This window comes from Manis pentadactyla, chromosome 11, assembly GCF_030020395.1.
Source record: "Manis pentadactyla isolate mManPen7 chromosome 11, mManPen7.hap1, whole genome shotgun sequence".
Classification (NCBI taxonomy): domain Eukaryota; kingdom Metazoa; phylum Chordata; class Mammalia; order Pholidota; family Manidae; genus Manis; species Manis pentadactyla.
The window spans coordinates 45,779,841-45,806,850 of record NC_080029.1 but is presented as its reverse complement, the minus strand read 5'-3'; the positions used below and the strand labels follow the sequence as shown (position 1 = coordinate 45,806,850).

The 27,010-nt window shown below is 37.6% G+C and overlaps 1 protein-coding gene across 2 annotated transcripts in view; it reads left to right on the top strand.

The window, feature by feature from the left end:
* CGRRF1 (cell growth regulator with ring finger domain 1) overlaps positions 1-26,131 on the top strand; it is a 44,541-nt gene extending 18,410 nt beyond the window's left edge. Inside the window, exons 2-6 of one of the 2 annotated variants that reach the window (XM_036918294.2) lie at positions 1,586-1,725; positions 8,722-8,899; positions 9,056-9,203; positions 14,030-14,137; positions 14,326-26,131. In XM_036918294.2, the coding sequence (XP_036774189.2) occupies positions 1,586-1,725; positions 8,722-8,899; positions 9,056-9,203; positions 14,030-14,137; positions 14,326-14,643 (892 nt within the window). In that variant the 3' untranslated portion in view covers positions 14,644-26,131. Of the gene's footprint in view, positions 1-1,585; positions 1,726-8,721; positions 8,900-9,055; positions 9,204-14,029; positions 14,138-14,322 lie in introns of both variants that reach the window. The other variant, XM_036918289.2, reaches the window with a different exon arrangement.
* Positions 26,132-27,010: the final 879 nt, after the last annotated feature.

The following is a 27,010-nucleotide window of genomic DNA, read 5'->3' as shown; positions in this document are numbered from 1 at the left end:
GTAAGATGCTATAGAGTGACTATTTGTCTTCCCTGTGCTATACTGCCTTCCCCGTGCTCCCTCCCCCATGTTATGTGTGCTAATCCTAGTGCCCTTATTCCCCTTATCCCTCCCTTCCCACCCACCCTCCCCAGTCCCTTTCCCTTTGGCAACTGTTAGTCCATTCTTGGGTTCTGTGAGTCTGCCACTGTTTTGTTCCTTCAGTTTTTGCTTTGTTCTTATGCTCCACAGATGAGTGAAATCATTTGGTACTTGTATTTCTCCACCTAGCTTAAAATTTTCAAACCTACAGAATACTTGAAAAAATTTTACAGTGAACACAGCGTATGCCTATCACTTAGGTTCTACAATCAACATTTTGCTATGTCTTTATTACATATCTGTCCATCTATCCATCCACCCATCAGTCCATCTTGTTTCTTGATCACTTCAAAGTAAGTTGTACTCTTCATCCATAAGTACTAAAGCATTGCATATTATTAGCTAGAGTTCAATATTTGGTTTTGTTACAGTTTTTTTCATTTGAAGTAATATTTATGTGCAATGAAATGTACAAATCTTAAGTGTTACCAAACACATCATCTGTACATCTCAAACCTCTATCAAGATACAGAACATTTCCACTACCATAGGAAAGTTTCCTTTTGCCTTTTCTGGGTCCATCCATAGTCCTACACCTCCATTATTGTGTTTTTTCTACCATAGGATGGTTTTCCTGCTCTAGAACTTTATATTATGGAATCATCTAGCATGTATTCATTATGTAAGGTTTCTTTTACACAGCATGTTGTTTTTGAGATTTATAAATGTGGTTGTAGCAATAATTTATTCCTTTTCATTCTGGGGAGTACTGTTCTGTGTTTAAACACACCGCAGTTTGTTTACTCATTATCAGCAGGGTCTTTTTGATTTCTCTTTATTTTTTATGTATCACTGCTAAGTATTTGGAGAGAACATAGTGCATCAAAGTATGAACCTAACTCTGCCATCTTAATGCAGAATCCCCTGGTTTAACTAATGTGTATTCATTTTAAGTTAATTGTATTTGAATCAAGTAAACCTTGCTGCTTTCTTGTTTTATAAGGAACTGAGTTTAGTCTCTATCTTCTGTTCAGAATGTATTATCACATTTTTATGTGAAATTTAAAAGTAGAAAATATGTTACATAAAGTGTTATATTGGGCATTTTAAAGTTCACTTGTCCCATAAATAATACCATATAGTATGCATATTAAATATGTATTTGTTTTTTAAAAACTAGATAATTCTACCATGTTTTTGCTGTTATATTAGGTCCAATTTATCTGTAATGACTATACTCCTTGGTTATTAACAGTAACATTAACAATAGAGCTCCTTGTGTTCACGAATACATTGTTCAGCCAGCTGAACAAGATGTGCAATTCTATGGGACCTCTAACCTCTCAGTTCTAGATTAATTCTGCAATATAATATAAATTGAGTAACTTAATGTCTTTTTCTGATACTTATGTCAAAAGAAATAAACTAAAGTACAACATACTTTACATATAGCAGTTTCAACATTTGTTAAAATTATGTATTATTTTATTTTTACCTTTCTTAGGTTTGGCTGGGATGTTCCAGTAATTCTCAGAAACTCAGAAGAGACCCAGTTCAACTCAAGAGTTTTCAAAAAGCAAATGAGACAAGTCAAGAATCCTTTTGGCTTAGAAATCACTAATCCATCTTCAGCTTCAATTGCAAGTCAGTGGCTATTTTCCAAATATTTTTCTCCTTTTCTATGTCCCTTTCTTAGCCCTTTAATTTTCTTTCTCTATTGCTTTCTCATCATTAGACTTAGCAAACATTTATTGAGCACTTATTTTGTTCCAGGAGCTATTCTACATACTACTTATACAAAGACTAGTAATTCAGAAACCTTGCTCCTAAGGAACTTAGCAACTAGGAAACAGAGGCATTTGCATGAGAAGAATGAAGTAGCACAGATGTTAATAAGAAAAATCTATTAGGACACAGTGCAGTTTTCATTGGATTTCAGTGCAATGCGGAAGGAATGAAGGGAGAGAGGAAGGAAGAAGGAAGGAAGGGTGGAAGGGTTAAATTTGCTAAGGTGGGGAGGCATAGTCAGGAAAAGCTTCATAAAAGAAGAATGTGCTGAGTATCTTTATTTTTTCTTTTTTTGAGTAGAGTCTTGAAAGATAAGTAGGTGTTTATATTTTAGGATTGGGGAGAAATTCTAGGTTCTCAAAGAAGCATGAACAAAGTACTGAGGAAAAAAACAGAATAATGCATTAGAGAAATAGTAAGTAGTTTGTTATGGATAAAATACAAGGTGGATTTTATAGTAAAATACTATATGAAACTAAAAAGCTTCTGTACAGCAAAGGACACCATCATAGACAAAAAGACATCCTACAGAAAAGAAGAGTAGAGGAATACTCAGGTTCTTTGCACAGACCCTTCATAGATCCTATTACAGGAGGAACAGCAGGTTTTGGAAGAAAGGTGATACATTCATTTTGAAGTTCTGGACTTTGAAATGCTTTTGTGATAGTTAAATAGGGTTGTAGAGTGGGCAGTTCTAGATAAAGTTTTGAAGCTCTGCAAAGATTTCTGGGCTGAGACCCTATCACCTTTTTCACTTGCTCACCTTTCTGGTATCTTAAAAGCAAACAACCCAAAACTTTCTCAGCTTTTCACCTTATTCTAGCCACTTACCTATTTCCCTTCACAGCCAGAGTTCTTAAAAGCCATTTTGCATTTGCCTTCACCTCTTAGCCCGCTTTCCTTTTACTCCGCAGATCAATGCAGTCTGATTTTTGCCGATATCCCTCTACTGAAATGGCTTTCTCCAAGATCACCAGTTACTACTTCTGCCCCCACCTTCAACCCCTAGCAGTTATAAAATCTAGTGGGTCCTCTTGGGCCTGTGTTAGTGCTGTTTCTGCAGTGTTTAACAGAATTAGCCAGTCCTTCCTTCTTGACACCCTGCTCCCTTGGCTTCTGTGGCCATCCTTGTCTAGTTACCTTCCTGCCCCTAACTTCCAGAATCATTTCTCAAAAATCAATGTACTTAGTCAATAGGGATTATCAACCTTAAGTGAATCTTGATTTATAATGAAAAAGTACAAAATTTCTTTTTCTTCCTCTGCTGTAAATACTCTGCCATTACCAATGAATTGAAGGGAAATAGGACCGTTTTCCTGCCTTCTGATGGATAAGGAGGTCATTCTGACATTTTTCACTTGGGAAGACCAAATTTTAAGATATGGCAGAGAAAAGTAGCTGTTTAGAAAGCATGCCTGATTCAGATGTGCGGAATAGTGGTGGCTCAGTGTTGACCTCTGTGGCCATGCGCTTGGACCTGCTATCATGCCCCATCTGGCTCTTGAGCAGGACTGAGAGTTAAAAAATGTAACAGTCCACAGTGAACTAGAGCAAATAGTTCTAAAATTCATATGGAATGACAAAAGACTCCAAATAGCCAAAGCAATCCTGAGAAGGAAGAATAAAGCAGGGGGAATTACGCTTCCTGACTTCAAGCTCTACTACAAAGCCACAGTAATCAAGACAATTTGGTACTGGCACAAGAACAGAGCCACAGACCAGTGGAACAGAATAGAGACTCCAGACATTAACCCATGTATATATGGTCAATTAATATATAATAAAGGAGCCATGGATATATAATGGGGAAATGACAGCCTCTTCAACAGCTGGTGTTGGCAAAACTGGACAGCTACATGTAAGAGAATGAAACTGGATTATTGTCTAACCCCATATACAAAAGTAAAATCAAAGTGGATCAAAGACCTGAATGTAAGTCATGAAACCATAAAATTCTTAGAAAAAAATATAGGCAAAAATCTCTTGGACATAAACATGAGCGAATTCTTCATGAACATATCTCCCCGGGCAAGGGAACAAAAGCAAAAATGAACAAGTGGAACTATATCAAACTAAAAAGCTTCTGTACAGCAAAGGACACCATCATAGACAAAAAGACATCCTACAGTATGGGAGAATATATTCATAAATGACATATCCAATAAGGGGTTAACATCCAAATTATATAAAGAGGTCATGCACCTCAACAAACAAATAACAAATAAGCCAATTAAAAAATGGGCAGATGAGCTGAACAGACACTTCTCCAAAGAAGAAATTCAGATGGCCAACAGGCACATGAAAAGATGCTCCACATTGCTAATCATCAGAGAAATGCAAATTAAAACCACAATGAGTTATCACCTCACACCAGTTAGGATGGCCAACATCCAAAGATAAACAACAACAAATGTTGGCGAGGATGTGGAGAAAGGGGAACCCTCCTACACTGCTGGTGGGAATGTAAATTAGTTCAACCATTGTGGAAAGCAGTATGGAGGTTCCTCAAAAAACTAAAAATAGAAATACCATTTGACCCAGGAATTCCACTCCTAGGAATTTACCCTAAAAATGCAGGAGCCCAGTTTGAAAAAGACATATGCACTCCTATGTTTATTGCAGCACTATTTACAATAGCCAAGAAATGGAAGCAACTCAAGTGTCCATCAGTAGATGAATGGATAAAGAAGATGTGGCACATATACACAATGGAATACTATTCAGCCATAGAAGAAAACAAACCCTAGCACTTGCAACAACATGGAGCTAGAGGATATTATGCTCAGTGAAATAAGCCAGGCTGAGAAAGACAAGTATCAAATGATTTCACTCATCTGTGGAGTATAAGAACAAAGAAAAAACAGAAGGAACAAAACAGCAGCAGACTCACAGAACCCAAGAATGGACTAACAGTTACCAAAGGGAAAGGGACTGGGGAGAATGGGTGGGAAGGGAGGGATAAGGGGGAATAAGGGGCGTTAAATTAGCACACATAATGTAGCAGGGGGGGGACACAGCAAAGGCAGTATAGCACAGAGAAGACAAGTAGTGACTCTATAGCATCTTACTACACTGATGGACAATGACTGTAATGGGGTATGTGGGGTGGACTTGATAATAGGGGGAGTCTAGTAACCATAATGTTGTTCAAATAATTGTACATTAATGATATCAAAATAAAATAAATTAAATTTAAAAATGTACCAGTCCAAAGCCTTCCTTCCTGCAATGTATTTCCACAAGCCTGGAAATGCTGACAAAGTAAGAACTGATATATTGTCAGCAGTCACACACAGGACTCTTGTGAGCTAGAAAGTGTGAGGAAATTCTTCCAGGCTGAAAGAGTCTCAAACAGAACCATCACACCCCCTCCCATAAATGTCAGTAGCAAATGGAAAAATACTCAGTTAGTAGAAGATCTTTCAGCTATGCCCAACACACCTGATGCTAACCAATAGTAGCTTTACTGAAGTACATGGAAAAAAAAAGTTAAATGTGTGGACTTATAGCATACTTATTGAAGTATTTTAATTTTTAAAATACCAATGCATATCATTCATTATTTGTGATTTATGGAGAAATAGGCGAAGGCTTTGAATGGAAATTGTACTCAGCAGAATAAAATTCACTTGTTTAAACTGGAACAGTGAGTGTCAGTAAAGTTGGCTAGCCAGGACATTGAAATAATATTCTGAGCAGTAATTGTGACATCTTGAAAAGTTATTTCACTTTATATGCAGATAATTTTAAAATTCAGGGCTTTTTTCCACCACTCTACCCAAGGTACCTGGCACATAACGGTGGGAGGCAGAATATCTGGAGACCTGATTTACTTGAAAATAAGCCAGATAATCAGTTTTAATCTGAGTCATTTAGTCCTGTTTACTAGGGGTGAGTTGTTAGGAATTTTTTTTTATACTATGTAAGGATATTGTGTTTGTATTTAAGATGTTTCCATGTCCCCAATGTAGAGGCTTTAATGAAATTTAAAGTAGGTACTCAGGATATATTAGTTGAGTTGAATTCATTTGGTTCAGGGATTCTGATGTCCTTTTATAAACAGCTTTCTTGTATTTTGGCTTATTCACCCTGGTAAGAGCTCACATAAAGAAAGAGGATTAGCATCTTCGGAGGGATTATGAACTGCTATTCCCTACAACCTGAAATCTCTGTCTCCCAATACTCTGGTTTTATTATCCTCATGCATGATCTCTTTGTACATTAATTCTTTTTTTTCAGGAATTCTTGTTCAAGAAGATTGGCTTTTCTGCCCCACAGTTTCTCCTTTTGTAATAACTCAACTTGTTTGACTGTAGTCCTTACTTCAGGTTTTTGCAAGGCTGTCTCTTACACAGATACAACTAGGCAGGTAAGGGCAGGTTGAGAGAAATGATGCGTGCTGCTCCACTTGATTTGGATTCTGAATTTTCTGACTTAAGGCTATGTCCCAACTCTGCTTTTGATCTAAGGTGGCATTGTGTGTGCATTGAATTTTAGAAGGCTAGGAAAATGTAAGAATGGGAACTCTCTTTGCAGAAGTGGGAAAAACTAAAGGGAGAATTGTTTTGCTTAGAGGTGTTTGAACTATCATTAGTTAGTGTAAATCAATACTTTCTCTTCTCAGTCTGTGTAATGGATAAGCTTATGAAAGATTGTGAGGAGGAGAACTTTATAGATTCTATAGTTCTTTTTCATTAACATGTAATATTAATTTCAGAGACATAGTATGTTCAAGTCTGATTAATATCTAGTTGTCATTTGTCTTGATACTCTCTCCATTTTAGGCAAGTATACAAAGTCTGTAAACAAGTCTTTCATGCAGTTCTGAATCTCTGGAACTCTGGTTCTTATTACAAAGCAAATAAACTAGGTGGTTTCATATGTTCTGTAATTTAAGGCTTATCCTTCCATTGTTCTTTTTTAGTTTAAACAAACACATACACATGACTATTCTCTCCTGTGAGATAAATAGTAGCATAGTATATATACTTTTTTCCACCTTGCTTTTTTCATTTAACATTATATTCTGAAGATCATTCCACAGTAGTATATACAGTTATTTTGACATGCCTTAATTCTTTTTTAAGAACTCCATAGTACTTTATTATAGAGTATTCCTATACTATATTAATCCCCTATGATGGTCATTTGGGTGGATTCTAGCATTTTGATAGAAGTAGTGCTCCATATATACATCTTTTCACATTTTTCACATTTTGCCAGTAATACAATAATATTAAATCATTTTATGGATTTCTTTTTCTTTTTCCACTTTTTAAAATCTGCTTTTTCTGCTTTTCCCTTTCCTGTGTACTTCCAACCTTTTTTCTTGCCTCAAATCGTGGGACTCTCTAGTGGCATTGAGAAAAGTATGTGTGAGTTTTAGTATACATATTTTAAAAATTTGTATAAATGGAGTGTTCTTCAGTTATTTAATACTAATCGAAAAAAATAGCCAATTGAATTTTCCATTCTTGAATTAATACATGATGATTGAAATAGAATAAAAATTTGAAATCAAATTCTGATCCAATTACCCACTATGCAAAGTTCCTGACAATTAAAATTTTTGCTTAACTATGATTAGAAATTGCCCTAATTTACTATATTCCTAAATTGCTATAATACATACTCAGAATCTGAGATCCTGTGTACATACTACTAAATAATGGAAAGAAAAGTGAAAAACTCAATCAGGTTTTGGTATTTTGTGGAGCACCTATTTGTGTTTAGGCATCTTCTTCCAGCACATACTCTTGATCACCTTTTTAAAAAACGTGTCAGGCAGAATTCCCATTTGCAAGCAACAGAAATGAATCCAATAAAAGGATATTGGGTAGCTTACAGAATTTTCTGTAAGGTTTGAAGAGCCAGAGTCAGAGGCTAAGGTTGACTAGCTAGGACCAATGCCTGAAACTGCCCTCTCGGTCCAGTAGTGCACCACGGCCACTGCATCCTGGGTGCTGCGGTTTGCACTGCTGGCAGTGAGAGGTGCTGAATATTGCTGCCCTTGAACTTGATATTACTACAGCTGCCATGAGTGAGGGAAAAAGTCATGTAGGTAGTAGATAATAAGTCCTATGTAAGTGTTCAATAATTAAAACTATATGATTTTTATGTCTGCTTATAATTTATATGTCCATTTAATCAGGTTCACTCAAATTATGTTTTATTAGTGCTGAAAGCAAACAAGTGAGTGAAGACACCACTGTTGAGCCCTCCCTGTTCTGGGATCCCCACTCTTTTCCTCAGGATATTTTGTATATTGCCTGGGACCTTAACCGTGTGATGAGTGTAGCATTGTCAATGTGTATACTAATATTAGTGAAGCCCAATTTCTTTTTAATATTTTTCCTATTCCAGTGATCATCTTGTGGACCCCATAGGTTGTATGTATCCACTTCCCAGACAGCTCTGCTCTGTTTCTTGTAGTTACAAGGTTGTGTGTATTCACTTTTGGAGACAGCTCCACTGTTTCTTGTAGTTAGGATTACATACACTATTGGGAGTTGTAGGTTATCAGTAGTGAACTGTATTTCAGTTTTTAAAATCTATGTGGGAAAAGTCTTGCAGGCATGCCCCTCCTCCAGAATCGATCATTTCCAAGCATAAATGTATATAGGTGGTAAGAAGAAGTTTACTGAGAGCACTTCAAAATTGAGTTTTTTATATCTCTTGTTTTAGAGACTGATTCTTTCATTTATAGGCTCATACCCTTTAATGAGTTATTTTATAGGCACATACCCTTCAGCCTGGCCAGCATCCAGAAGGAAGCTTTTACTACTCATTAGGTATTATTTTATTGGAAATTACATTAGGTAATTTTCTTCTCTTTGTCTTGTTTTCGTACAGCTGGTATAACTTTGACAACAGATTGTCTTGAAGATAGCCTTCTTACATGCTACTGGGGGTGCAGTGTTCAAAAATTATATGAAGCTCTGCAGAAGCCCTTCCATTGTTTCCGAATAAGCACTCCTCGAGCACTGGAAGATGCTCTGTACAGTGAATATCTCTATCAAGAACAGTATTTGTATCCTTTTATCTGATATATCCATTAGCAAATGAAAATTTTAACATTAGGCTTTTTATGGATAAAATAAAGTGTTGTTAAGTTGTTATTGGTCACCCTTGTTATATTACTCTGTTTTTGATTATAGTGACAATTTACCTTTACATCTTTACGAAGTATTAAAAAAGAGAGCAAAGAAGAAATATATTGCCAGTTACCAAGAGATATTAAAACTGAAGACTTTGGTACAGTGCCCAGATCCCGCTATCCGTTGGTAGTGCTGTTGACTCTAGCTGATGAGGATGACCGAGAAATTTATGATATTGTAAGTAATTTAAAAATTCTGGAAGCATTACTTTGAAGTGATTTGGATGATGGCTACTAATTATGTGGTGAAATAGAAAAAGTTTTATTTTATTTTTGAGGATATATATTTGGCCTGGACACACTTTTCTTGAAAAATGAATACATGGGAAATATACCTGTATGATTTTTATATGTGCAGTGGCTCCTGCAAAGTAGGACTTGTTTTTTTTCCATATGGGTTGTAAGAAATGATTTTATTTAGAAAATAAAAGATGTATTATAGTTGAATTAAGTTAGTTTCATCATTCTGTGTTCTGTGTTTGGTATGCAGAAAAATTCTGTTGGAAAGCATGTTTATTCTTAACATTTTTGGCCCTGAACAAATTGTAATGATGTAAAGTGCTCAATTTTAAGACAGTATGAACTATTTTCTTTGCATGCTTACAGTTATCTTATTTCCATCATAGCCCCAGAGGTACCTACATCTTGTATGTGTTTGGTCCCTGTATTTTCAGCAATTATAGTAATCTCCTTTTCTCATTATGTGCTAATTATTTCTTTAGTCTGGTAGCTTATCCCTATTAGGTAGATAAAAGCATCTTAGAGATCTAAGAGGACCTGAGCCATTATTCCTCTATGGTAGAAGCTTATACATGAGGTAGACTCTTGGTGAAATCATACCATGGTAAGAATGCCTTTATACACAATTAACTACTTTTCTGAAGTGCATGATATAGATATGTGTGTTAATAAAGATATGATAACAACTTTGTAATATGCAAAGTACATTGACTAACATTAACTGATTTATTCCTTCGAACAACCTAATGTGTTAGGGCAAATATCCTTCTTAAAAACTGAAAAAGAGTCTGAGGAAAAATTCCAATTATTCAGGAAGTAAGAGATGGAACCAGGGCTTGATTCCGAGCCTTTGTTATCCTGCACCAGTACCATTTTTTTCCAACAGGAATCTCCCCAAAACAGGTAAGCATTGAGCTTTGGAAGGGGACAGACCCATACTGGGATATCTAGACCCTGCTCATCTACAGTTATGCCTCTCTAGTTTTTTGGGATTTTAACCTTATCAAATTGAAATTCCATGAGCTAAAGTCAGTTTGTTTTTTCCAAATAAAAGTCATACTTACAGCAGTGTATTTCCAGAACGTAACATTTGCCTGGAAGACAATAGGTGCTCAGTAACTTTGATAAGTGAAAAAAAAGTTGCACCAAGCAATGTCAGTGAGCCTCAGAGAGCCTGACAGCACAGGTCCGTAGCTGCACGTGCAGGGGCGGTGTTCATGGGGAGCTGGGTTCCCCCTCGGTCCCTCCGTCCCTCCCACCCACTTCAGCTGCAGAGAAGTAAGACCCGTTAAGCTGGTGTGCCACAGTTCCAGCCTGTGCGTTCTTCTCAAAGAAGGCAGGGTGACCCTTCTCTTAGCGCTGTGTCCACCATGTCTTGTAAGCTGCCCTGCCTCCCTCGTGTCATTCAGAACAAAAGGGTTGGATCTGCCCCCTTCCTGCCTGTCTCCCTGTGGCTCCTTTCCCCTCACTGATGGGGCCTTCTGTCTACTTGAGGCACTCAAGGTCTTCTTTGTTTTCTGACTTTCTTCCTTAGTCTGAACAGAGGAGGATTGTGTGTGTGTGTGTGTGTGTGGTAAAATATATGTAACATAAAATTGACCATTTTAACTACTTTTCAGTGTACACTTCAATGGCATTGTAAACAGAAAGATTTGTTATCAGGTCCTCTATGCAACTGGAGTGGAGACGGTGGGGCCCATCTGCAGTCAGGGGAGGCTTCTTCCTACAGGGCAGCCAGGGTGCCTGGCCCCCAAAGCCTAGCAACCTTTCTCTTTTCCTGCATATGGTAGGGTCGCCCTGCCTGGCCTCTTCTCTGTCTTTTGTCCTTAGAAGGTTCCGTCCTTTTTTCCTATTAATCTTGCTTCTCCATCTCTTATCTCTCAAATTGGGCCTAATACTGGAACTAATGAATATTTGTGTGTGTGTGTGTGTGTGTGTGTGTGTGTGTGTGTGAATGGTAAATATTTTGTATTAATGGTCTCTGTTCCTAATTTTAAAAGCAAACCGAGCATTTTGTTTTTTAGTATTTTACCTGGGGATCAGAAACCCTAAGTCTAAAAAGAAAGAAAGAAAGAAACTCTTTCCTATTGTAATAATAAAATATGACACATAGTTTTGCTAGAAACCAATGTGTTATTTTTGGTAGATAAAGGAAAGCAGGATTGTTATTGCAAGATTTTGACTTGGAAATTTTTTTCATTTTCACTTAGTTTGTTTTCTGTATTACTAAAATAATACATGATTATGGTAGGAAATAGAATTAGAACAGAATCTAGGTAAGCCCAAAGGGAAAAAGTATAATCACCTGTATTCTATCATCCAAAGATAACTATTGTGAATATTTGTCTGTGTCTTTCTAGACTTTTATACAAGTCATTTTTAAACAAAATAGGATCAAATTATACATACTATTTTATGACCTGCTTACATTTTATATTTTGAACATCTTTTCCATATCAAATACATATTTACATCTACATATATATTTACAACTAGCATGATAGTAATTTCAGATAATTTTGTATATAATTTTGAACACTTGCAAAAATAAAAAAGTAAAAAATATACCCATATGCCCTTTGCCCAGATCTCCTATTGTTAATTGTTAACATCTGTACTGTTTGCATTATTACGTGTCCATGCATATGTATGCGTGCATGTAAGTGATTTGAGAATAAGCTGAATACATGATCAGTGCCGCTAAATACTTTAGCACGTATTTCTTAATAATAGAGGTGTTCTCTTGATCACCACAATACAGTTATTAACTTTATAAATGTATCATTGATATAATATTTTATCCAGCCTATTACCTGTATTTCAATTTGTCATTTGACCTAACAGTATTCTTTACAAGTGTCCCCTCCAATACAACTTCTAGTCTAGAGTCAGATACTGTGTTTGTCATCTATCTTTAGCCTCCTTCAATCTAGAGCATTGCTATGGCCTTTGTTGGTCTTTTAGGACATTAGTACGACATTTAAAGAGTATGGCAACATATGCACCCCCTTTTTGTAAGATAGAGCAGTCCTCATTCTGTCCACCTGCTGTTCTGTCACGGTCAGCTTGCAGGTTGGCGTCTTCCGTCAGTGGGCTGCGGAGGTCCTGCTGCGCGCTCTCCTGGCCCCCCGTCAGAGGTTCTCCTCCCTTCCTGGGAAGGCTCTTTTTCTCATCCATGGGGAGGCACTTTAAGACCATGCCAATATCCTGCTCTCTATCAGAATTTCCCCTTGGATTTAATACCCGCCGATGATTCTAACCAGATTTTATCTTTACCATGATGGCTGCAAAATTATTATTTTCCAACTCCAGCCCCTAGCCAGCCCCCCATCCTGATTCTACTATAGGGAAGAGACATCCCATTTATTTAATATGCTAGCCTTATGGCTTCATGAATTCCTTTTTCCTCTAGTGGTTTATAATTCATTACAGGATTTAATTACAGTTGACCCTGGAACAATGTGGAGTTTAGGGGAACCAACCCCTATGCTGTCAAAAATCCACGTATAACTTTGACTCCCCCAAAACTTAACTGCTAAGAGCCTATACTGTTGACCTGAAGCTTTACCAGTAACATAAAGTTGATTAACACATATTTTATATGTATTATATACTGTAGTCTTAGAATAAAATAAGCTAGAGGAAATGAATTTTTTTCAAATTGTCACAAATCTCTGAAAATTTTCCAATATATTAATTGAAAAAAATCCACGTTTAAGTGAACCTGTGCAGTTCAAACCCGGGTTATTGAAGGGTCAACTGTATTTTGGTGCTCAAACTGCTGTCTCCCTACTTCCTGCCCAAGACTGAGGGTTTATGGTCAAACTGTGTGCTCATAAATTACTTGGATTAGTTCTCCCCAAAGTCAAAAAACTGTATAAAAAGGGGTACTCAGATGTTGCCCTCATCACTGCCCTGCATTCTCACATGCCCCAATTCTGTAGATAAACAAGTTCACAGTTTTCTGGTTTATCTTTCCTGTGTTTCTTTTTGTAATAAGATGATACAGATACATATATTTCTTATTTTCCATTCTTTCTTATACAAAAGAACACACTGTATGTGTTCTTGCTTTTTTCACCTCATAACATCATCTGGAAATGACTCCAGATCAGTTCTAGAGATCTTCCTCAGATTTTTCTTCTTTTCCACAGCTGCATCGCACTCCATCGTATATAGGGTGTACAGGAACCATAGTTGTGTAGCCAGTCTTCTGTGGTAGGATGGTCAGGTAGTCTCTAGCATTCTGTAATAACAAATAATCTTGCACTGAATAATCTTTGTCCATGATTTGAGATGACCACCTTTATCATGTTTGAGTTTGGTCTGTTTCTGGGCTATTTATTCTGCTCCAGCCATTTGTCTATTCATTGCCAGTACCACAGTGTTTTAATTTTAGAGGCTTTGTAGTATGTTTTAATATCTGTCTGGGAGTAGTTCCCCCTCATAGCTTTCTTTTCGGTGTTTTCCTAGCTATTTTTATGTGTTATTTTACCATATGAAAGTTCTAGAGTCAACTTACAGCTCTATAAAAAAGCTCACTGGTATTTTTGTTGGGATCACATTAAATTTGCAAATTTGAGTATAATTAAAATAACTCTGGCAAAAATGTCACTAAATGGTTCCTCTTTGGTGATTGTGGTTTAAATAAATTATTGTAAGTTTTCTAATTTATCAGCCTTTTATTATTTGAGAAACATTTTTCACTCATGTGTGATAATATAAAGAGGTTAAGTATTGACCAGTGTTCAATTTTTATTTTAGATTTCCATGGTGTCAGTAATTCATATTCCTGACAAGACTTATAAACTTTCCTGTAGAATATTATATCAGTATTTACTCCTGGCTCAAGGGCAATTTCATGATCTTAAGGTAAGTTGTGTCCTGTAGTCTTATCTCAGTCTCTTTTGTTTGCAGTTTCAAAGAATAACCATCTTTAAAGAGATATTTTATGTACATATAATATAGTTAATGATATTTCAGCAGCCCTTATGACCCCCCGATTTAAAGAGTAATTGTCATGTTATTATCTTTAAACTTGTTTCTTTGATTTTCAGCAGCTTTTCATGTCTGCAAATAATAACTCCACTCCCTCCAGCACTTCCTGTGCAGAAGAAAAAAGCACAGACCAAAGTTTGTTAGAAAAGGCTGGACTTTCTGAGGGTGAAGTGGAGCCTCCTGAGGAGAACAGCAAGGACTGTGTCGTTTGCCAGAATGGCACTGTGAACTGGGTGCTCTTACCATGTAGGCACACCTGCTTGTGTGACGGCTGCATTAAGTATTTTCAGCAGTGCCCAATGTGCAGGCAGTTTGTTCAGGAATCTTTTGCACTTTGCAGTCAAAAGGAGCAAGATAAAGACAAGCTGAAAACTCATTGAGGGTGTTGTTACAGCTGAAAAATACACTTGCCACCGAAGATGCAAAAATTTGTGTTCTTGGAATTAATCCTAATGTGGAATCTACAGTGTTGACCATCAATGGAAAGATTCTATTTCAACTTCATATTTGTAGGGTACATGGACGATGAAAATTAACCATTCCTTCCTGCTTGATATAGTGAATACTGAAATACCATCTGTGTTAATACATAAAAATTTATTCAGTTCTTGAGAAGGATATAAATGTTTGACCTTTTGTCAGCTAGAGGATTTCAGAGAATGTTGATTAGGAAAATCCTGAAAAGCAATCTCCTTAAAATTAGAGGAGATAAAAGTCTTAAGATTTCTGAATGTTTTTCCTTTGGCATAATCTGGAATGCAATTGGAAAAAAACGGAATTCTTCTTAAAGTAATTGTAGGATTCCCAGTTTACAAAGGAATTGGAAAGGGCTTCTAACTTTAAATCCTTTCCTGAAATATGAGTTTTGATAAATATCCATCTATTTGGTTTCTGATTTTCCTTATAATCATAGTCACATAAACACAAGTAATTTTTAAATGTAGCTTCTGAAATTTTAAATGCAAGATACAACTCTTGACCATTGTCAGTATATCGTAGATTAAAATGATACACATCCATAGGCAGCAGATATGTAAAACTTGGATAATAACATTTCTTGGATAATTAAATTTATTGCCAAATATAATTAGATTAGATTAAATATGATCTATCAGAGGTGATCTGTGAGACTCTTAATGTCTGACCTTAGATTTCCTCATGCACAGTGAATCCATCCAACACACTGGAGAGGTTTTGGAGCCAGAAAAACCACTAAATGAAATAACTATTTTTTTCTAGTGTATTTTTATTCCAAATAAACTCCACACCCTTCTGAATAGTAAATTACTTTGTTCATCCCTTGTTACATCCTCTTAAGAATTGAGGAACCTGCTGGACAAAAAGCCCCATATGCTACTCTTTCCAAAATGACCAAGAACATAAAGGTAAATGAGAAGAAATTAACCTTCAGCTCACCAAGAACTTAGGTCATGGCAAATCAACTGACATTCAGGGATATTTTCAAGCCTTTTTTGTCCTGTTTGTATTAAGAATAATGCCTTTTCTTTCTGCCATTGTTTTTACATATCATTTCATTCCAGTCAAATGTAACACTCTCAGAAAGACATACCTATTCCCCATTTTATAAACTAAATCAAACTTTTATCTGTGTTCAATAGCTATATAATAAATACCTTCTAGGGGGTCAGATACCTTTCAGGGGTCTGGGTTACAGAGAATCAGGCAAGGCTCCTGAACTCAGAATATTTGTGCTTAAAAGGAGCATTGATGACTTATTAGAAGCACATCTTCCCTCAGACAATTCTAAGATTCTGTTCCAACCCTGCCACTGAAAAACAGTCAAAAGCTATAGTCCCTGTTGCAGTTAGCTAACAATGTGGCAGTTCATGTGGGAAACCCAATTTGGTGTAAACTGGGGGAATACTTGTATCACTTCATCCATCCTAGTCATCCTGTTTCCCTTCACAAATCTGTTTGTACCTAAACTGTCTGAGACATGTAGTTGGTTTCACATCTGAGGTAGATTTCACCTAGTCTTATTTCATTTCTCATAACTTTCTAAAAAAAATACATAATATAACATTTACTATTTTAACTATTCTTAAGTGTCCAATTCAGTAGCATTAAGTACGTTTTCACTGTGTGCAGCTGTCACCAGTATCCATTTTCAGAATTTTTCATTGTCCCAAACTGAAATTTTATACCCATTAGACAATGATCCCTATCCCCCCTCCCTTTAGCCTTTGGTAACCACCATTCTACTTTCTATGAATTTTTGTACTCTATGAGGTCCTGTAGGTACCTCATAAAAGTGGAATCTTACAATATTTGTCCTTTTGTGACTGGCTTATTTCACTTAGCATGTCGTCTCCAAGGTTCATCTTCATTTTAGCAGGTACCAGACTTTCCTTCCTTTTTAAGGCTGAATAATATTCCCTTGTATGTATATATCACTTTGTCATCCATTCACCCATCATTTTTCAAAGCTCTTAAAGATAATTTGCACTTAGCTCCTCTTGCTGAAGCTAAAATAATTGTTTTTCCTGCCCTCAGTGGTAATGAATATGAGGGATTTGGTAATAATCAAGTAAAAACAGGTACCCGGACTCTTAGAGGTTTATGTTAAAATTTACCAATAATAGTGAATAAGTGGCATTCTGTAAGAACATTTATAAAAACTTTTTATTTGACTGGATCATTAGATAAAATATTTAGTTTATATAGATTAGTTGCTGCTTTTCAAAAATCCCATTCAGTTTCTTTAAGCAGATTTGATTGGTGACTAGCTACCTCCTCCTTCAGTGATCCTTTCTTCCCAACTTGGTGCCTGTGAGTGTTCTTCATGTCTAAGCCAGCTCTATGGGAGGAACTTAAAAACTGTTGTCTAAGGACTTCCCATTAGTTGTAGAATGAAGAGATTTGTTTTGGCTTGTGGGAATTTGAAGCATCAATATAGATAACCTAGGATTTAGGAAGGGCAGGAGGAGATGATTTCAGTCTCCTGTACTCAGTCCTGCCTCAGACCAGGCCTATCCCTCTGGATAATTCTCTAACTTCATTTCTCATATTTGAACACTGAATCCCCCTGTCTGTCTCTTCCTGTCTCCCTGTATGATATTCCTCCTCAATCTTTTCGTCCTGTCGTGACTTCTAATTCCTGGGTCCCTGAGTCTATTCTATTAATTCATTAACATATATATATGACATCTTTATCCACTCATTTGTCAATGAACATCTAGGTTGTATCTATGTCTTGGCTATTTTAAATAATTACGTGGTGAACATTAATGATGTAGATATCGCTTTAAGATAATGATTTCTCTTCCTTGGATACACACACAGGACTATTATTATTCAGCCCCGAGAAAGAAGGAAATCCTGCCTTTTGCTACCACATGGATAGATCTTGAGGGCATTATGTTAAGTGAGATTAATTCAGAGAAACACAAATACCACGTGGTATCACTTAATATTTGTGGAATCTTAAAAAAAAAAAAAAGTAACTCATAGAAACAGAGTACAAAATGGTTGCCAGGTGCTGGCAGGGGAAGGAAGTTAGGGAGACGTTGGTAAAAGGGTACAAACTTTCAGACAAAAGATGAATAAAGTCCGTGGATCTAGTATAAATCATGGTAACTATAGTTGATACGGTGGATTTAATCATTGAAATTTGCTGAGAGTGGAAATGTTTGCACGCACACACACAGAAATAAATAAATAAATATATATATATGTACACATGAGGTGATGCATGTGTTAATTAACTAGATGGTGTAAATCCTTTAAAAAAAATAAGAGTATGATTGGAGAGGAATAGGCAGCACATAGAAACAATTCATGTGGATTTTTCTATAAAGAAGAGCAGGGAAATGCTGTGGTAACTAGTATGGGGTATAGGTTTGCTAGTATTTAATTTTAAGAAGGAAGAAAATAGCAGCATGTTTGAATGCCCTTGAGAATGATACGATAGAGAGGGAAAAATTGACAATGCTTGGATAGTAGTAACAGTTGCTAGAGTGATGTCCCTGAGGAAACAAAAGAACCCTGGCACACCTCTCTCCTGCATCTTAAATCTACAGTACTTCCTTCTGCTTCAAATTATGGTAGATATTATCAGTACTAAAGAAAGCCTCTCCTTTGACCTTGTTTCCCATTCAATCTATATGACTCCTATTTAGTTTCCATCCTTTTTCTATTCCCCTTAGTTCTAAACATCTTGAAAAATTGATTCTCCAGTGCTGGTACTGATCATAATCACAAATTCTAGTTATAATTACAGTCATATCAAGTCAGAAGTTCCCAGGTAATCCTAACACACTAAGTCTGGAAGCCTCTGAACTCTACACTCTAGTCATTTGTTTTTGTGTCTCTCACTCCCTATTAGTTCTGCCTCTTACATTCCTATTATTCAACTTGAACTATATTTCCCAGGGATACCCAGTGAGCTCCTAGTCACCTCACCCAGTGGCTTTTTCTCACTCTTCATGCTTCATGGTCTCTTTGAAGGATTCTACACATAACCATTGTCTCCACCTAGAAACTCACTTCCCTTGGCTTCTGTGTAACCATGTCTCAATGCGTTTCAGGGATGCTTAAGAATTGCTTTGAGGGGGAGAGGTAAAAATGCCAATACGCGGGTTCATCCCCTTAAAATTCTGATTCAGTGGGTCTGGAATCTGGCCCAGGAATCTTTGTCCTCTCAAGCTCTTTCATGATTTTGAGGTAGGTGGCCCATGGATCACATCTTTTCTTATCTTTCTGATAGCCTCATGCATCAGTTAGTGTACTAATGTCTGCTAAGCACTATTCCCACAGTATGCCTGGCAGCAAGTGAGGTAGACACCTGGGAGTCAAGAGTGCACCTGCTTTTTTCAAAAAGCTTAGTGTGCATGCTCTCTCTTATGTATTGCATTCAACACTTACTTCTTACTTCTAGGCTGTTTCTTCTCAAATCTTTTTCATTATATCCTTTTGCTGAGTTTCAGACTTTCATTTCTAAATGACTAATAGTGATTGCCAACCCATAGACACCTGCAACATGTTCAAGGCAGAACACTTCTTCCTGCAAAAGTCTGCTCTTTTCCATTTTCCCTTCCTGGTTAGTGATAGTGCTGTGTTCCCAACAATCCCAAGCCCCACAGTTACATTCACTCCTCCTGGCCTCTTGCCCTCTTCCCACATCAGGTCAGACAGCAAATCTTGATTCTACTCTTTTATTGTTAATTTCTGTGTCTCTCTCTTTCCTGACCTACTAAACTTGCCTTACTCCTTGCTCCTAGTCTCTACTATACCTTTCCCAACCTCAGCTGATTCTTTAGGTGTCGCTGTACCTCAGAGTTCAGATCTCAGCCGTCTTCTTACCATCTGTGGCTGATTCCATCCATTCTTATGGTAATGATTCCTAAATGCTATCTTCAGGCCAGAAGTCTTTCTTCTGAATCCTAGACACATATCTCTCTACTCTTGTCTCACTGCTCCTCAACTTTAACAAGTCCATAGCTCAACTCATCACCTCCTCAACCCTGTTCTGCTTCTTGAGTTCCTCATCTTAACGAATGATAGCATCACCCACCCAGCTGCCAGAGCCAGAAGCATGGCCATCACTTCTTACTTCTCTTTTGCACCTTATTCTTACCATCTCTCAAAATTTCCCCACCCCCATTCTCCCTCCCCAAGCCAGGCTTCCACCACAACTAGTTGACTTTGTAGCAGTCTCTTAATAGTCCCCTGGCCTTCTATCTTGACTTCTGTCCTTCAACATGCCCAATCAATCTCCACATTTAGCCAGCTGGCTCTATAAGGAGCAACTCAGAAAAGGTTATCTCTCTGATTTCAGTCTCCCATGTCTTCCCACTGGTTTTTCTTTTCTTAAATATTTATTTTTTAAGGAATCATTGATATACATTCTTATGAAGGTTTCACAGGAAAAACAATGTGGTTACTACAATCACCCATATTATCGAGTTCCCCCAATACCCCCATTGCAGTCACTGTCCATCAATGTAGTAAGATGCCACAGAGTCATTACTTGTCTTCTCTGTGCAACACTGTCTTCCTCATGACCCCCCACACACCATGTGTACTAATCATAATACCCCTCAATCCCCTTTTCCCTTCCTCCCCACCCGCCATCCCCTTTGGTAACCAGTAGTCCCTTCTTGGAGTCTGTGGGTCTGCTGCTGTTTTGTTCCTTCAGTTTTGCTTTGTTGTTACACTCCACAAATGAGGGAATTCATTTGGTACTTGTCTTTCTCTGCCTGGCTTATTTCACTGAGCATAATACCCCCTAGCTCCATCCATGTTGTTGCAAATGGTAGGGTTTGTTTCTTTCTTATGGCTGAATAGTATTCCATTGTCTATATGTACCACATCTTCTTTATCCATTCATCTACTGACAGACACTTAGGTAGCTTCCATATCTTGGCTTTTGTAAATATTGCTGCGATAAACATAGGGGTGCATATGTCTTTTTGAATCTGAGTTGTTTTCTTTGTGTAAATTCCTAGGAGTGAAATTCCTGGGTCAAATGGTATTTCTATTTTTAGTTTTTTGAGGAAGCTCCATATTGCTTTCCACAATGGTTGAACTAGTTTACATTTCCACCAGCAGTGTAGGATTCTCCTCATCCTTGCTAACATTTGTTGTTGTTTGTCTTTTGGATGTTTGCCATCCTAACTGGTATGAGGTGATATCTCATTGTGGTTTTAATTTGCATTTCCCTGATAATTAGTGATTTGGAGCATCTTTTCATGTGCCTGTTGGCCATCTGAATTTCTTCTTTGGAGAAGTGTCTCTTCACATCCTCTGCCCATTTTTTAATCGTGTTATTTGCTCTTTGGGTATTGAGGCATGTGAGTTCTTTATATATTTTGTATGTTAACCCTTTGTCTGATATGTCATTTACAACTATATTCTCCCATACTGTAGGATGCCTTTTTGTTGTGCTGATGGTATCATTTGCTGTACAGAAGCTTTTTAGCTTTATGTAGTCCCATTTGTTCATTTTTTATTTGTTTTGCTTGCCCAGGGAGATGCGTTCAGGAAAAAGTTGCTCATGTTTATATTCAAAAGATTTTTGCCTATATTTTCTCCTAAGAGTTTTATGGTTTCATGACTTACATTCAGGTCTTTGATCCATTTCAAGTTTACTTTTGTATATGGAATTAGATAATAATCCAGTTACATTCTCTTACATGTAGCTGTCCAGTTTTGTCAACACCAGTTGTTGAAGAGGCTGTCATTTCCTCATTGTATATCCATGGCTCCTTTATCATATATTAATTGACCATATATGCTTGGGTTTATATCTGGGCTATCTATTGTGTTCCATTGATCTATGGGTCTGTTCTTGTGCCAGTACCAAATTGTCTTGATTACTGCGGCTTTGTAGTAGAGCTTGAAGTTAGGTAGTGTAATTCCCCCAGTTTTATTCTTTCTTCTCAGGATTGCTTTGGCTATTCGGGGTCTTTTCTCTTTCCATATGAATTTTGGAACTATTTGCTCTAGTTCATTGAAGAATCTTGTTGGTATTTTGATAGGAATGCCACTGAATCTGTAGATTGCTTTAGTCAGGGTGGCCATTTTGACAATATTAATTCTTCCTATCCATGAGCATGGGATATATTTCCATTTATTGGTATCTTCCTTAATTTCTCTCATGAGTGTCTTGTAGTTTCCAGGGTATAGGTCTTTTACTTCCTTGGTTAGGTTTATTCCTAAGTATTTTATTCTTTTTGATGCAATTGTGAATGGAACTGTTTTTCTGATTTCTCTTTCTGCTAGTTCATCATTAGTGTATAGGAATGCAACAGATCTCTGTATATTAATTTTGTATCCTGCAACTTTGTTGAATTCAGATATTAGATCTAGTAGTTTTGGAGTGGATATTTTAAAATTTTTTATGTACAATATCATGTCATCTGCAAACAGTGACAGTTTGACTTCTTCCTTCCCAATATGAATGCCTTTTATTTCTTTGTGTTGTCTGATTGCCATGGCTAGGACCTCCAGTACTATGTTGAAAAGTGGGGAGAGTGGGAATCCTTGTCTTGTTCCCGATTTTAATGGAAAAGCTTTCAGCTTCTTGCTATTAAGTATGATGTTGGCTGTGGGTTTGTTTCCCATTGTTTTTAAAAAAATAAAACAAGTCACTTCAGATTAAAGCCCTTTAATGAGTTATCTTCAACTCCGTGATAAAGTTTAACTCCTATCAAGCCCCTTCCTGATTTTGTCGTAGCTCATCTCTGCAGCCTCAGTCCCTCTGTTTTCTCCTTCTCACCCTACACTCCAGCTAGTCTGAACTATTTCCATTTTTCTGAACCGAGAATGATCTGTACATGCTGTTCTCCCTTCCCAGCTAACACCTAATTGTCTCTCAGGTCCTGGTTTTTTGTCACTTTCCCTGGGAAGCCTTTCCTCACCCTCCAAGTCTGAGGGAGGTTTGCATTTTAGAAACATCGGTTTTGGAGGTGGTTTGAAGTGTAACAATCTAAAATTTTAGAACTCATGTTTATTTTTATCTGCATAAGAAACTAAATTTTACTAACTGTGGATTAGCTGAAGAACATATCAATCATTTTAAATAAATATGTAAGTTTGGAGGATACTTTAAAGTTTGAAATGGAGGAAGACTAAAGGTGGGAAAATCAAGATCAAGCTGCTATTACAATAATCCAGTTGAGAAACAGTAATCCAGGATCTAAGGACTTGATAAATTTTTGATCATGGAGATGAGGAGTCTAGGTTAAGTCTTATGCTTCTGACTTGGGTAAAGTGATTGATAACAGTCAGTGAAACTGGAAGTACATGTCTACTTTTCCCATGAAATTGTTGCTGCCTGGAGGTCAGGCTCTATCTTACTCATGTTTGTACCCCATGGAATACCATTCATTCATTCATTCAACAAGTACTTAGAAGGTCTGCTTTGGACTAGCTGGTATTTTTGATGCTAGAAGTAGAGAATGAACAAGATAAATCAAGGTTCTTGCTCTCATGGAGTGCACTTGGACAGTATTGGGAAGACTCACAATAAACAGTAGACAAAAGAATAAGGTGATATAGTTCATGCTACATACCATGAAGAAAACAAACAAGTAGGAGGCAAATGTAGATGGGATGGTGTCAGGGACAGTTTCTTTGAAGAACATGCAATTGAGATGAGCCCTGAGGGTTAAGAGGGAGTCAACCTGTCAGAAGCCTGGGCACAGCATTTGGGGTGGCAGGAATGAAAAGTACAATGGCCCAAAGTGAAGAAGAGCTTGGGTGTTAGAAGGATAGAGAAGAGGCCTGTATGGTTGGAACTTATACCTCAGAGGAGCAGTGTGGATGGGTTGGAGAGAGGGCAGGCCTTACTGGCCATGGGCAGGAGTTGGGACTGTCTTCTTGCAGTGGGAATACATGGGAGAATTAAAGCAGTGAGGTGACCCTGTCTGAGTGGCCCTTTTAAAAGACTGAGGGGTAATGCCTTTGGGGGGATGGGGGAGGAGCAGAATCAAGAGAGTTCTGTTTCAGACATTTTAAGTTTGAGATGTGATGGTAAGCCTGCCTTGGTTGTTGTATTTAATTAGTTGAACTCCAGCATTTAATCTCTTTGGTCTTCATCACAGTTAGGCCTACAGAAATTCTACAGGTCTGTACCAGGCATAGTACTGAGTGAATTAGTCAAGTTAGGAGGAGGAAGAAGAGCTGTCTTATACTTTCTGTGCCCGAAGCTCTTTGTGCCAGCAATTAAACTATTGCCTCTCGGCTCCAAATCCATCCTATTCTCTGCTTTGCGATACTGGGATAGGACTCTGCAGACCACATGTGCGCTTTGCCAGCAGGCTGACCTATAAGGCTTTGCAAATTAGAGCAATAGAGGGAGCCTGGAAGACAGGAAGAGGGGATTGCTCTTTCCTGTCTGTTTCCCCTGGGCTTCTTACTTGCTTCCTGTTCATCTGAGCATCACCCCAGTCTAGCTTCAGTGGTTGATTCCAGGAGCAGCGGTTGAATCCAGATTATAGCTCTTCCAACATTTGCCAAACCTGCCTGTTCACCACTCCACCCAGAACACCAGCCCCAGCCCAGCAGCAAGCCCTCCTCAATGGTCAGAAGGTTTCACTTCTTCAGGGCCCCTCCTCCAAACTTCTAATTCCAAGTTCTTCACTTCGTTTCCCCAGTCCTATGGATGGTAGCTGCTTCCTAATTGCTACCTCTGAAATACCTTTATGCTCTCCTTTTGACTTTTCAGTTAACAACTCTTTATTTCAGTGATCTCTAATAAAATAATTGTGTTTTTGTTTCCTGGCTGTACTCTGATTGATACAACTAGGTATTGCCTCCTGTAATCCTGGCTCAATTGACTAAGATAGAAAAGTGAGACCAATTTTGGTTCAATAACCTGTGTTACACAGCCACTAGGTGGTAGAGTTGGGGTTTGAATCCAGTTTGCTTTGCTTTGTTTCACCTGAAACTTAGGCTCTTAATCACTAGTCACCTTGCTGAATTGCCTGAAAAACACATGACAGTAGGTACAATTAAAAAATTCTTCCATCATTTTTGTTGCATCTTTCAAGGCTGTTATCACAGTCAGCATTTCTCAAAAGCATCCCAAGCCTATAAGCTCTAACACCTGTGAAGAATGGGTTCAGGGGAGCTTAGGGCCGCCATAGCTGCACTTTCCGAAAGAGGCCCAGTGAACATTAGTATAACAAAGGCTCTGAGGAATTTGGCAATAAAACTTAATATGCAACCAGGTAGTTTCTCCTACATTTTCTGACTGGGAACCTTTCAAGGATGTGACAAGTGTAGAATTAATAAATAGTTAATCTAATGTATCCGGTGTAACAGTTGTACCTGGTCAGGAGAAAGCTGTTGGTGCCAGCAATCCAGGACGCTCTCCTCATCCAGAGGCTGCCTTGAAGGGTGTGGGGGGAGGGGAGTCTGATCTTTGTTTAGGTTATGGAAAGATGACTGTAGATTTGTACATTTTAAAATTTCAATTATTTAAATCTGTGGATACATTTGCGCTTTCAGTTGAAAAAGGTATTGACACTTCTTGAATTAATAACCAAGGTCTGATAACTCCCAGAACAAGTAATTTTTACTTTTTCTTATGCCAATCTGGGACAAGTTATCCCTCCAAAAGGTCTAAGACAGCACTGTTGTAATCCTGACCTATATAAATCCTGTAAATAGGACTAGTTTTGCCATGCTCACATTTAACCTTCTGACTATATTCATTTGAAAATTTGCCTATGCCATTTTGAGATGTTTTCCTGTAAAAAAAACTATAATTAATAATACTTCACACATTTATTTATTTTTAAGAAGTGTGAACCCGTCTGCATTCATGTTGGGAATTGTAGCTCATTTACTTGTATTTAAATTTTATTTAAGTAACTGTATAAGTTAATTGGTTTGAATTATACTATTAAGAAATCAGTCAGGAAGACTGTGTACCTGTGTTCTAAATACTAGAGATAACCTCATCTAACTCCATTCTAGAGAAAGCTGTCTCAAAAGTTTTCTTCACAGACTATGTATGATTCAGCCCTAAAAAGGAATGATCTTCTGATACATGCCACAATGTGGATAAACCTTGAACACATACACTGTGCGAAGGTCCGTACACAAAAGGACAGTATCATATGAGTCTGCTGGCATGAGACACCTAGTGCAGGCAGAATGGTTGAGGTGGAGAGTGGGATACTGGTTAACAAGGGACTGAGGGGAGCGGGGAATGGAGATTCTGTTAATGGGTACAGAGTTTCAGCTTGGGATGATGGGATAAGTTCTGGAAATGCTTAGTGGTGATGGTTGCACAACAGTGTGAACATACTACTACTGGGTTTTTATACTTAAGAATGGTTAAAAGAGTAAATTTAATGTTTTGTATGTATATTTTACCACAATAAAAAAATGTTTTCTTCATGGATTTGACACACTTGTGTAATTCATATTCCAGTTTGACTCCTGAAGAATGACTACTCACAACTGCTCATGTGCTTTGGATAGTGGTATTCCATTCACCTAAAACTGGGTCTAAAGAATATTTTTTCTGGAAGAATTCTCTAAATTGAGGAACTGAAGAAAATTTGAAAACTATCCTGTAAGAACTTTAGTGAAAAGTGAAAGCAGATTTGTCAAGAGTCCCACCCCTTTACCTGAGGCTCACCCAGCCTGGTTTCTGCCAGCCTGGGCCAACCAGCACCTCAGGTTTTGGCTTGGATTCAGCATGATCCCATCCATGTAAAAATGTACCAGAGATATAGGAAATTGGTGCAGGCAATTACCATTCTGCCCTGGGCTAACAGAGTGCTGGCTTTCTATTTGAACGCATGCCCCTGCCAACACTGAGATATTTCTGAGCTCCTTCTAATGAGATCTGAACTCAAGTTTAGTCTCCCTAAGCCGCTCCTCCTGGGCTTTACCCAGCTTGCCTTTCACTGTTGCTATCTTAGCAGACCTGACTCCTGATTTAGCCTTCCCACATTCCATCTGTCACCAGTTCTGTAGTTCCTTCCTCCACATCTCTCTCTTCATCCCCTCAGATCCTGATTCAAGCCCTGGCAATCCTGTCCTAGGCCTTATTACATGGCTTTTAAGAGAGCATGTCTTTGAAGAGTGAATAAAGCATGTTTCTATGTGAGGCAGACCCAAAATGTTAATTGGCCAAATCAACACACTCTCATCCTTGCTTAAAAAGAAGGAAAAGTAGTATTTATGAAATACCTACTATGTGCCAAGTAATGTGCCAGTTATTTTCAGAACTCCTAACAAGCCTATGAGAGCCAGCATTACAATTAT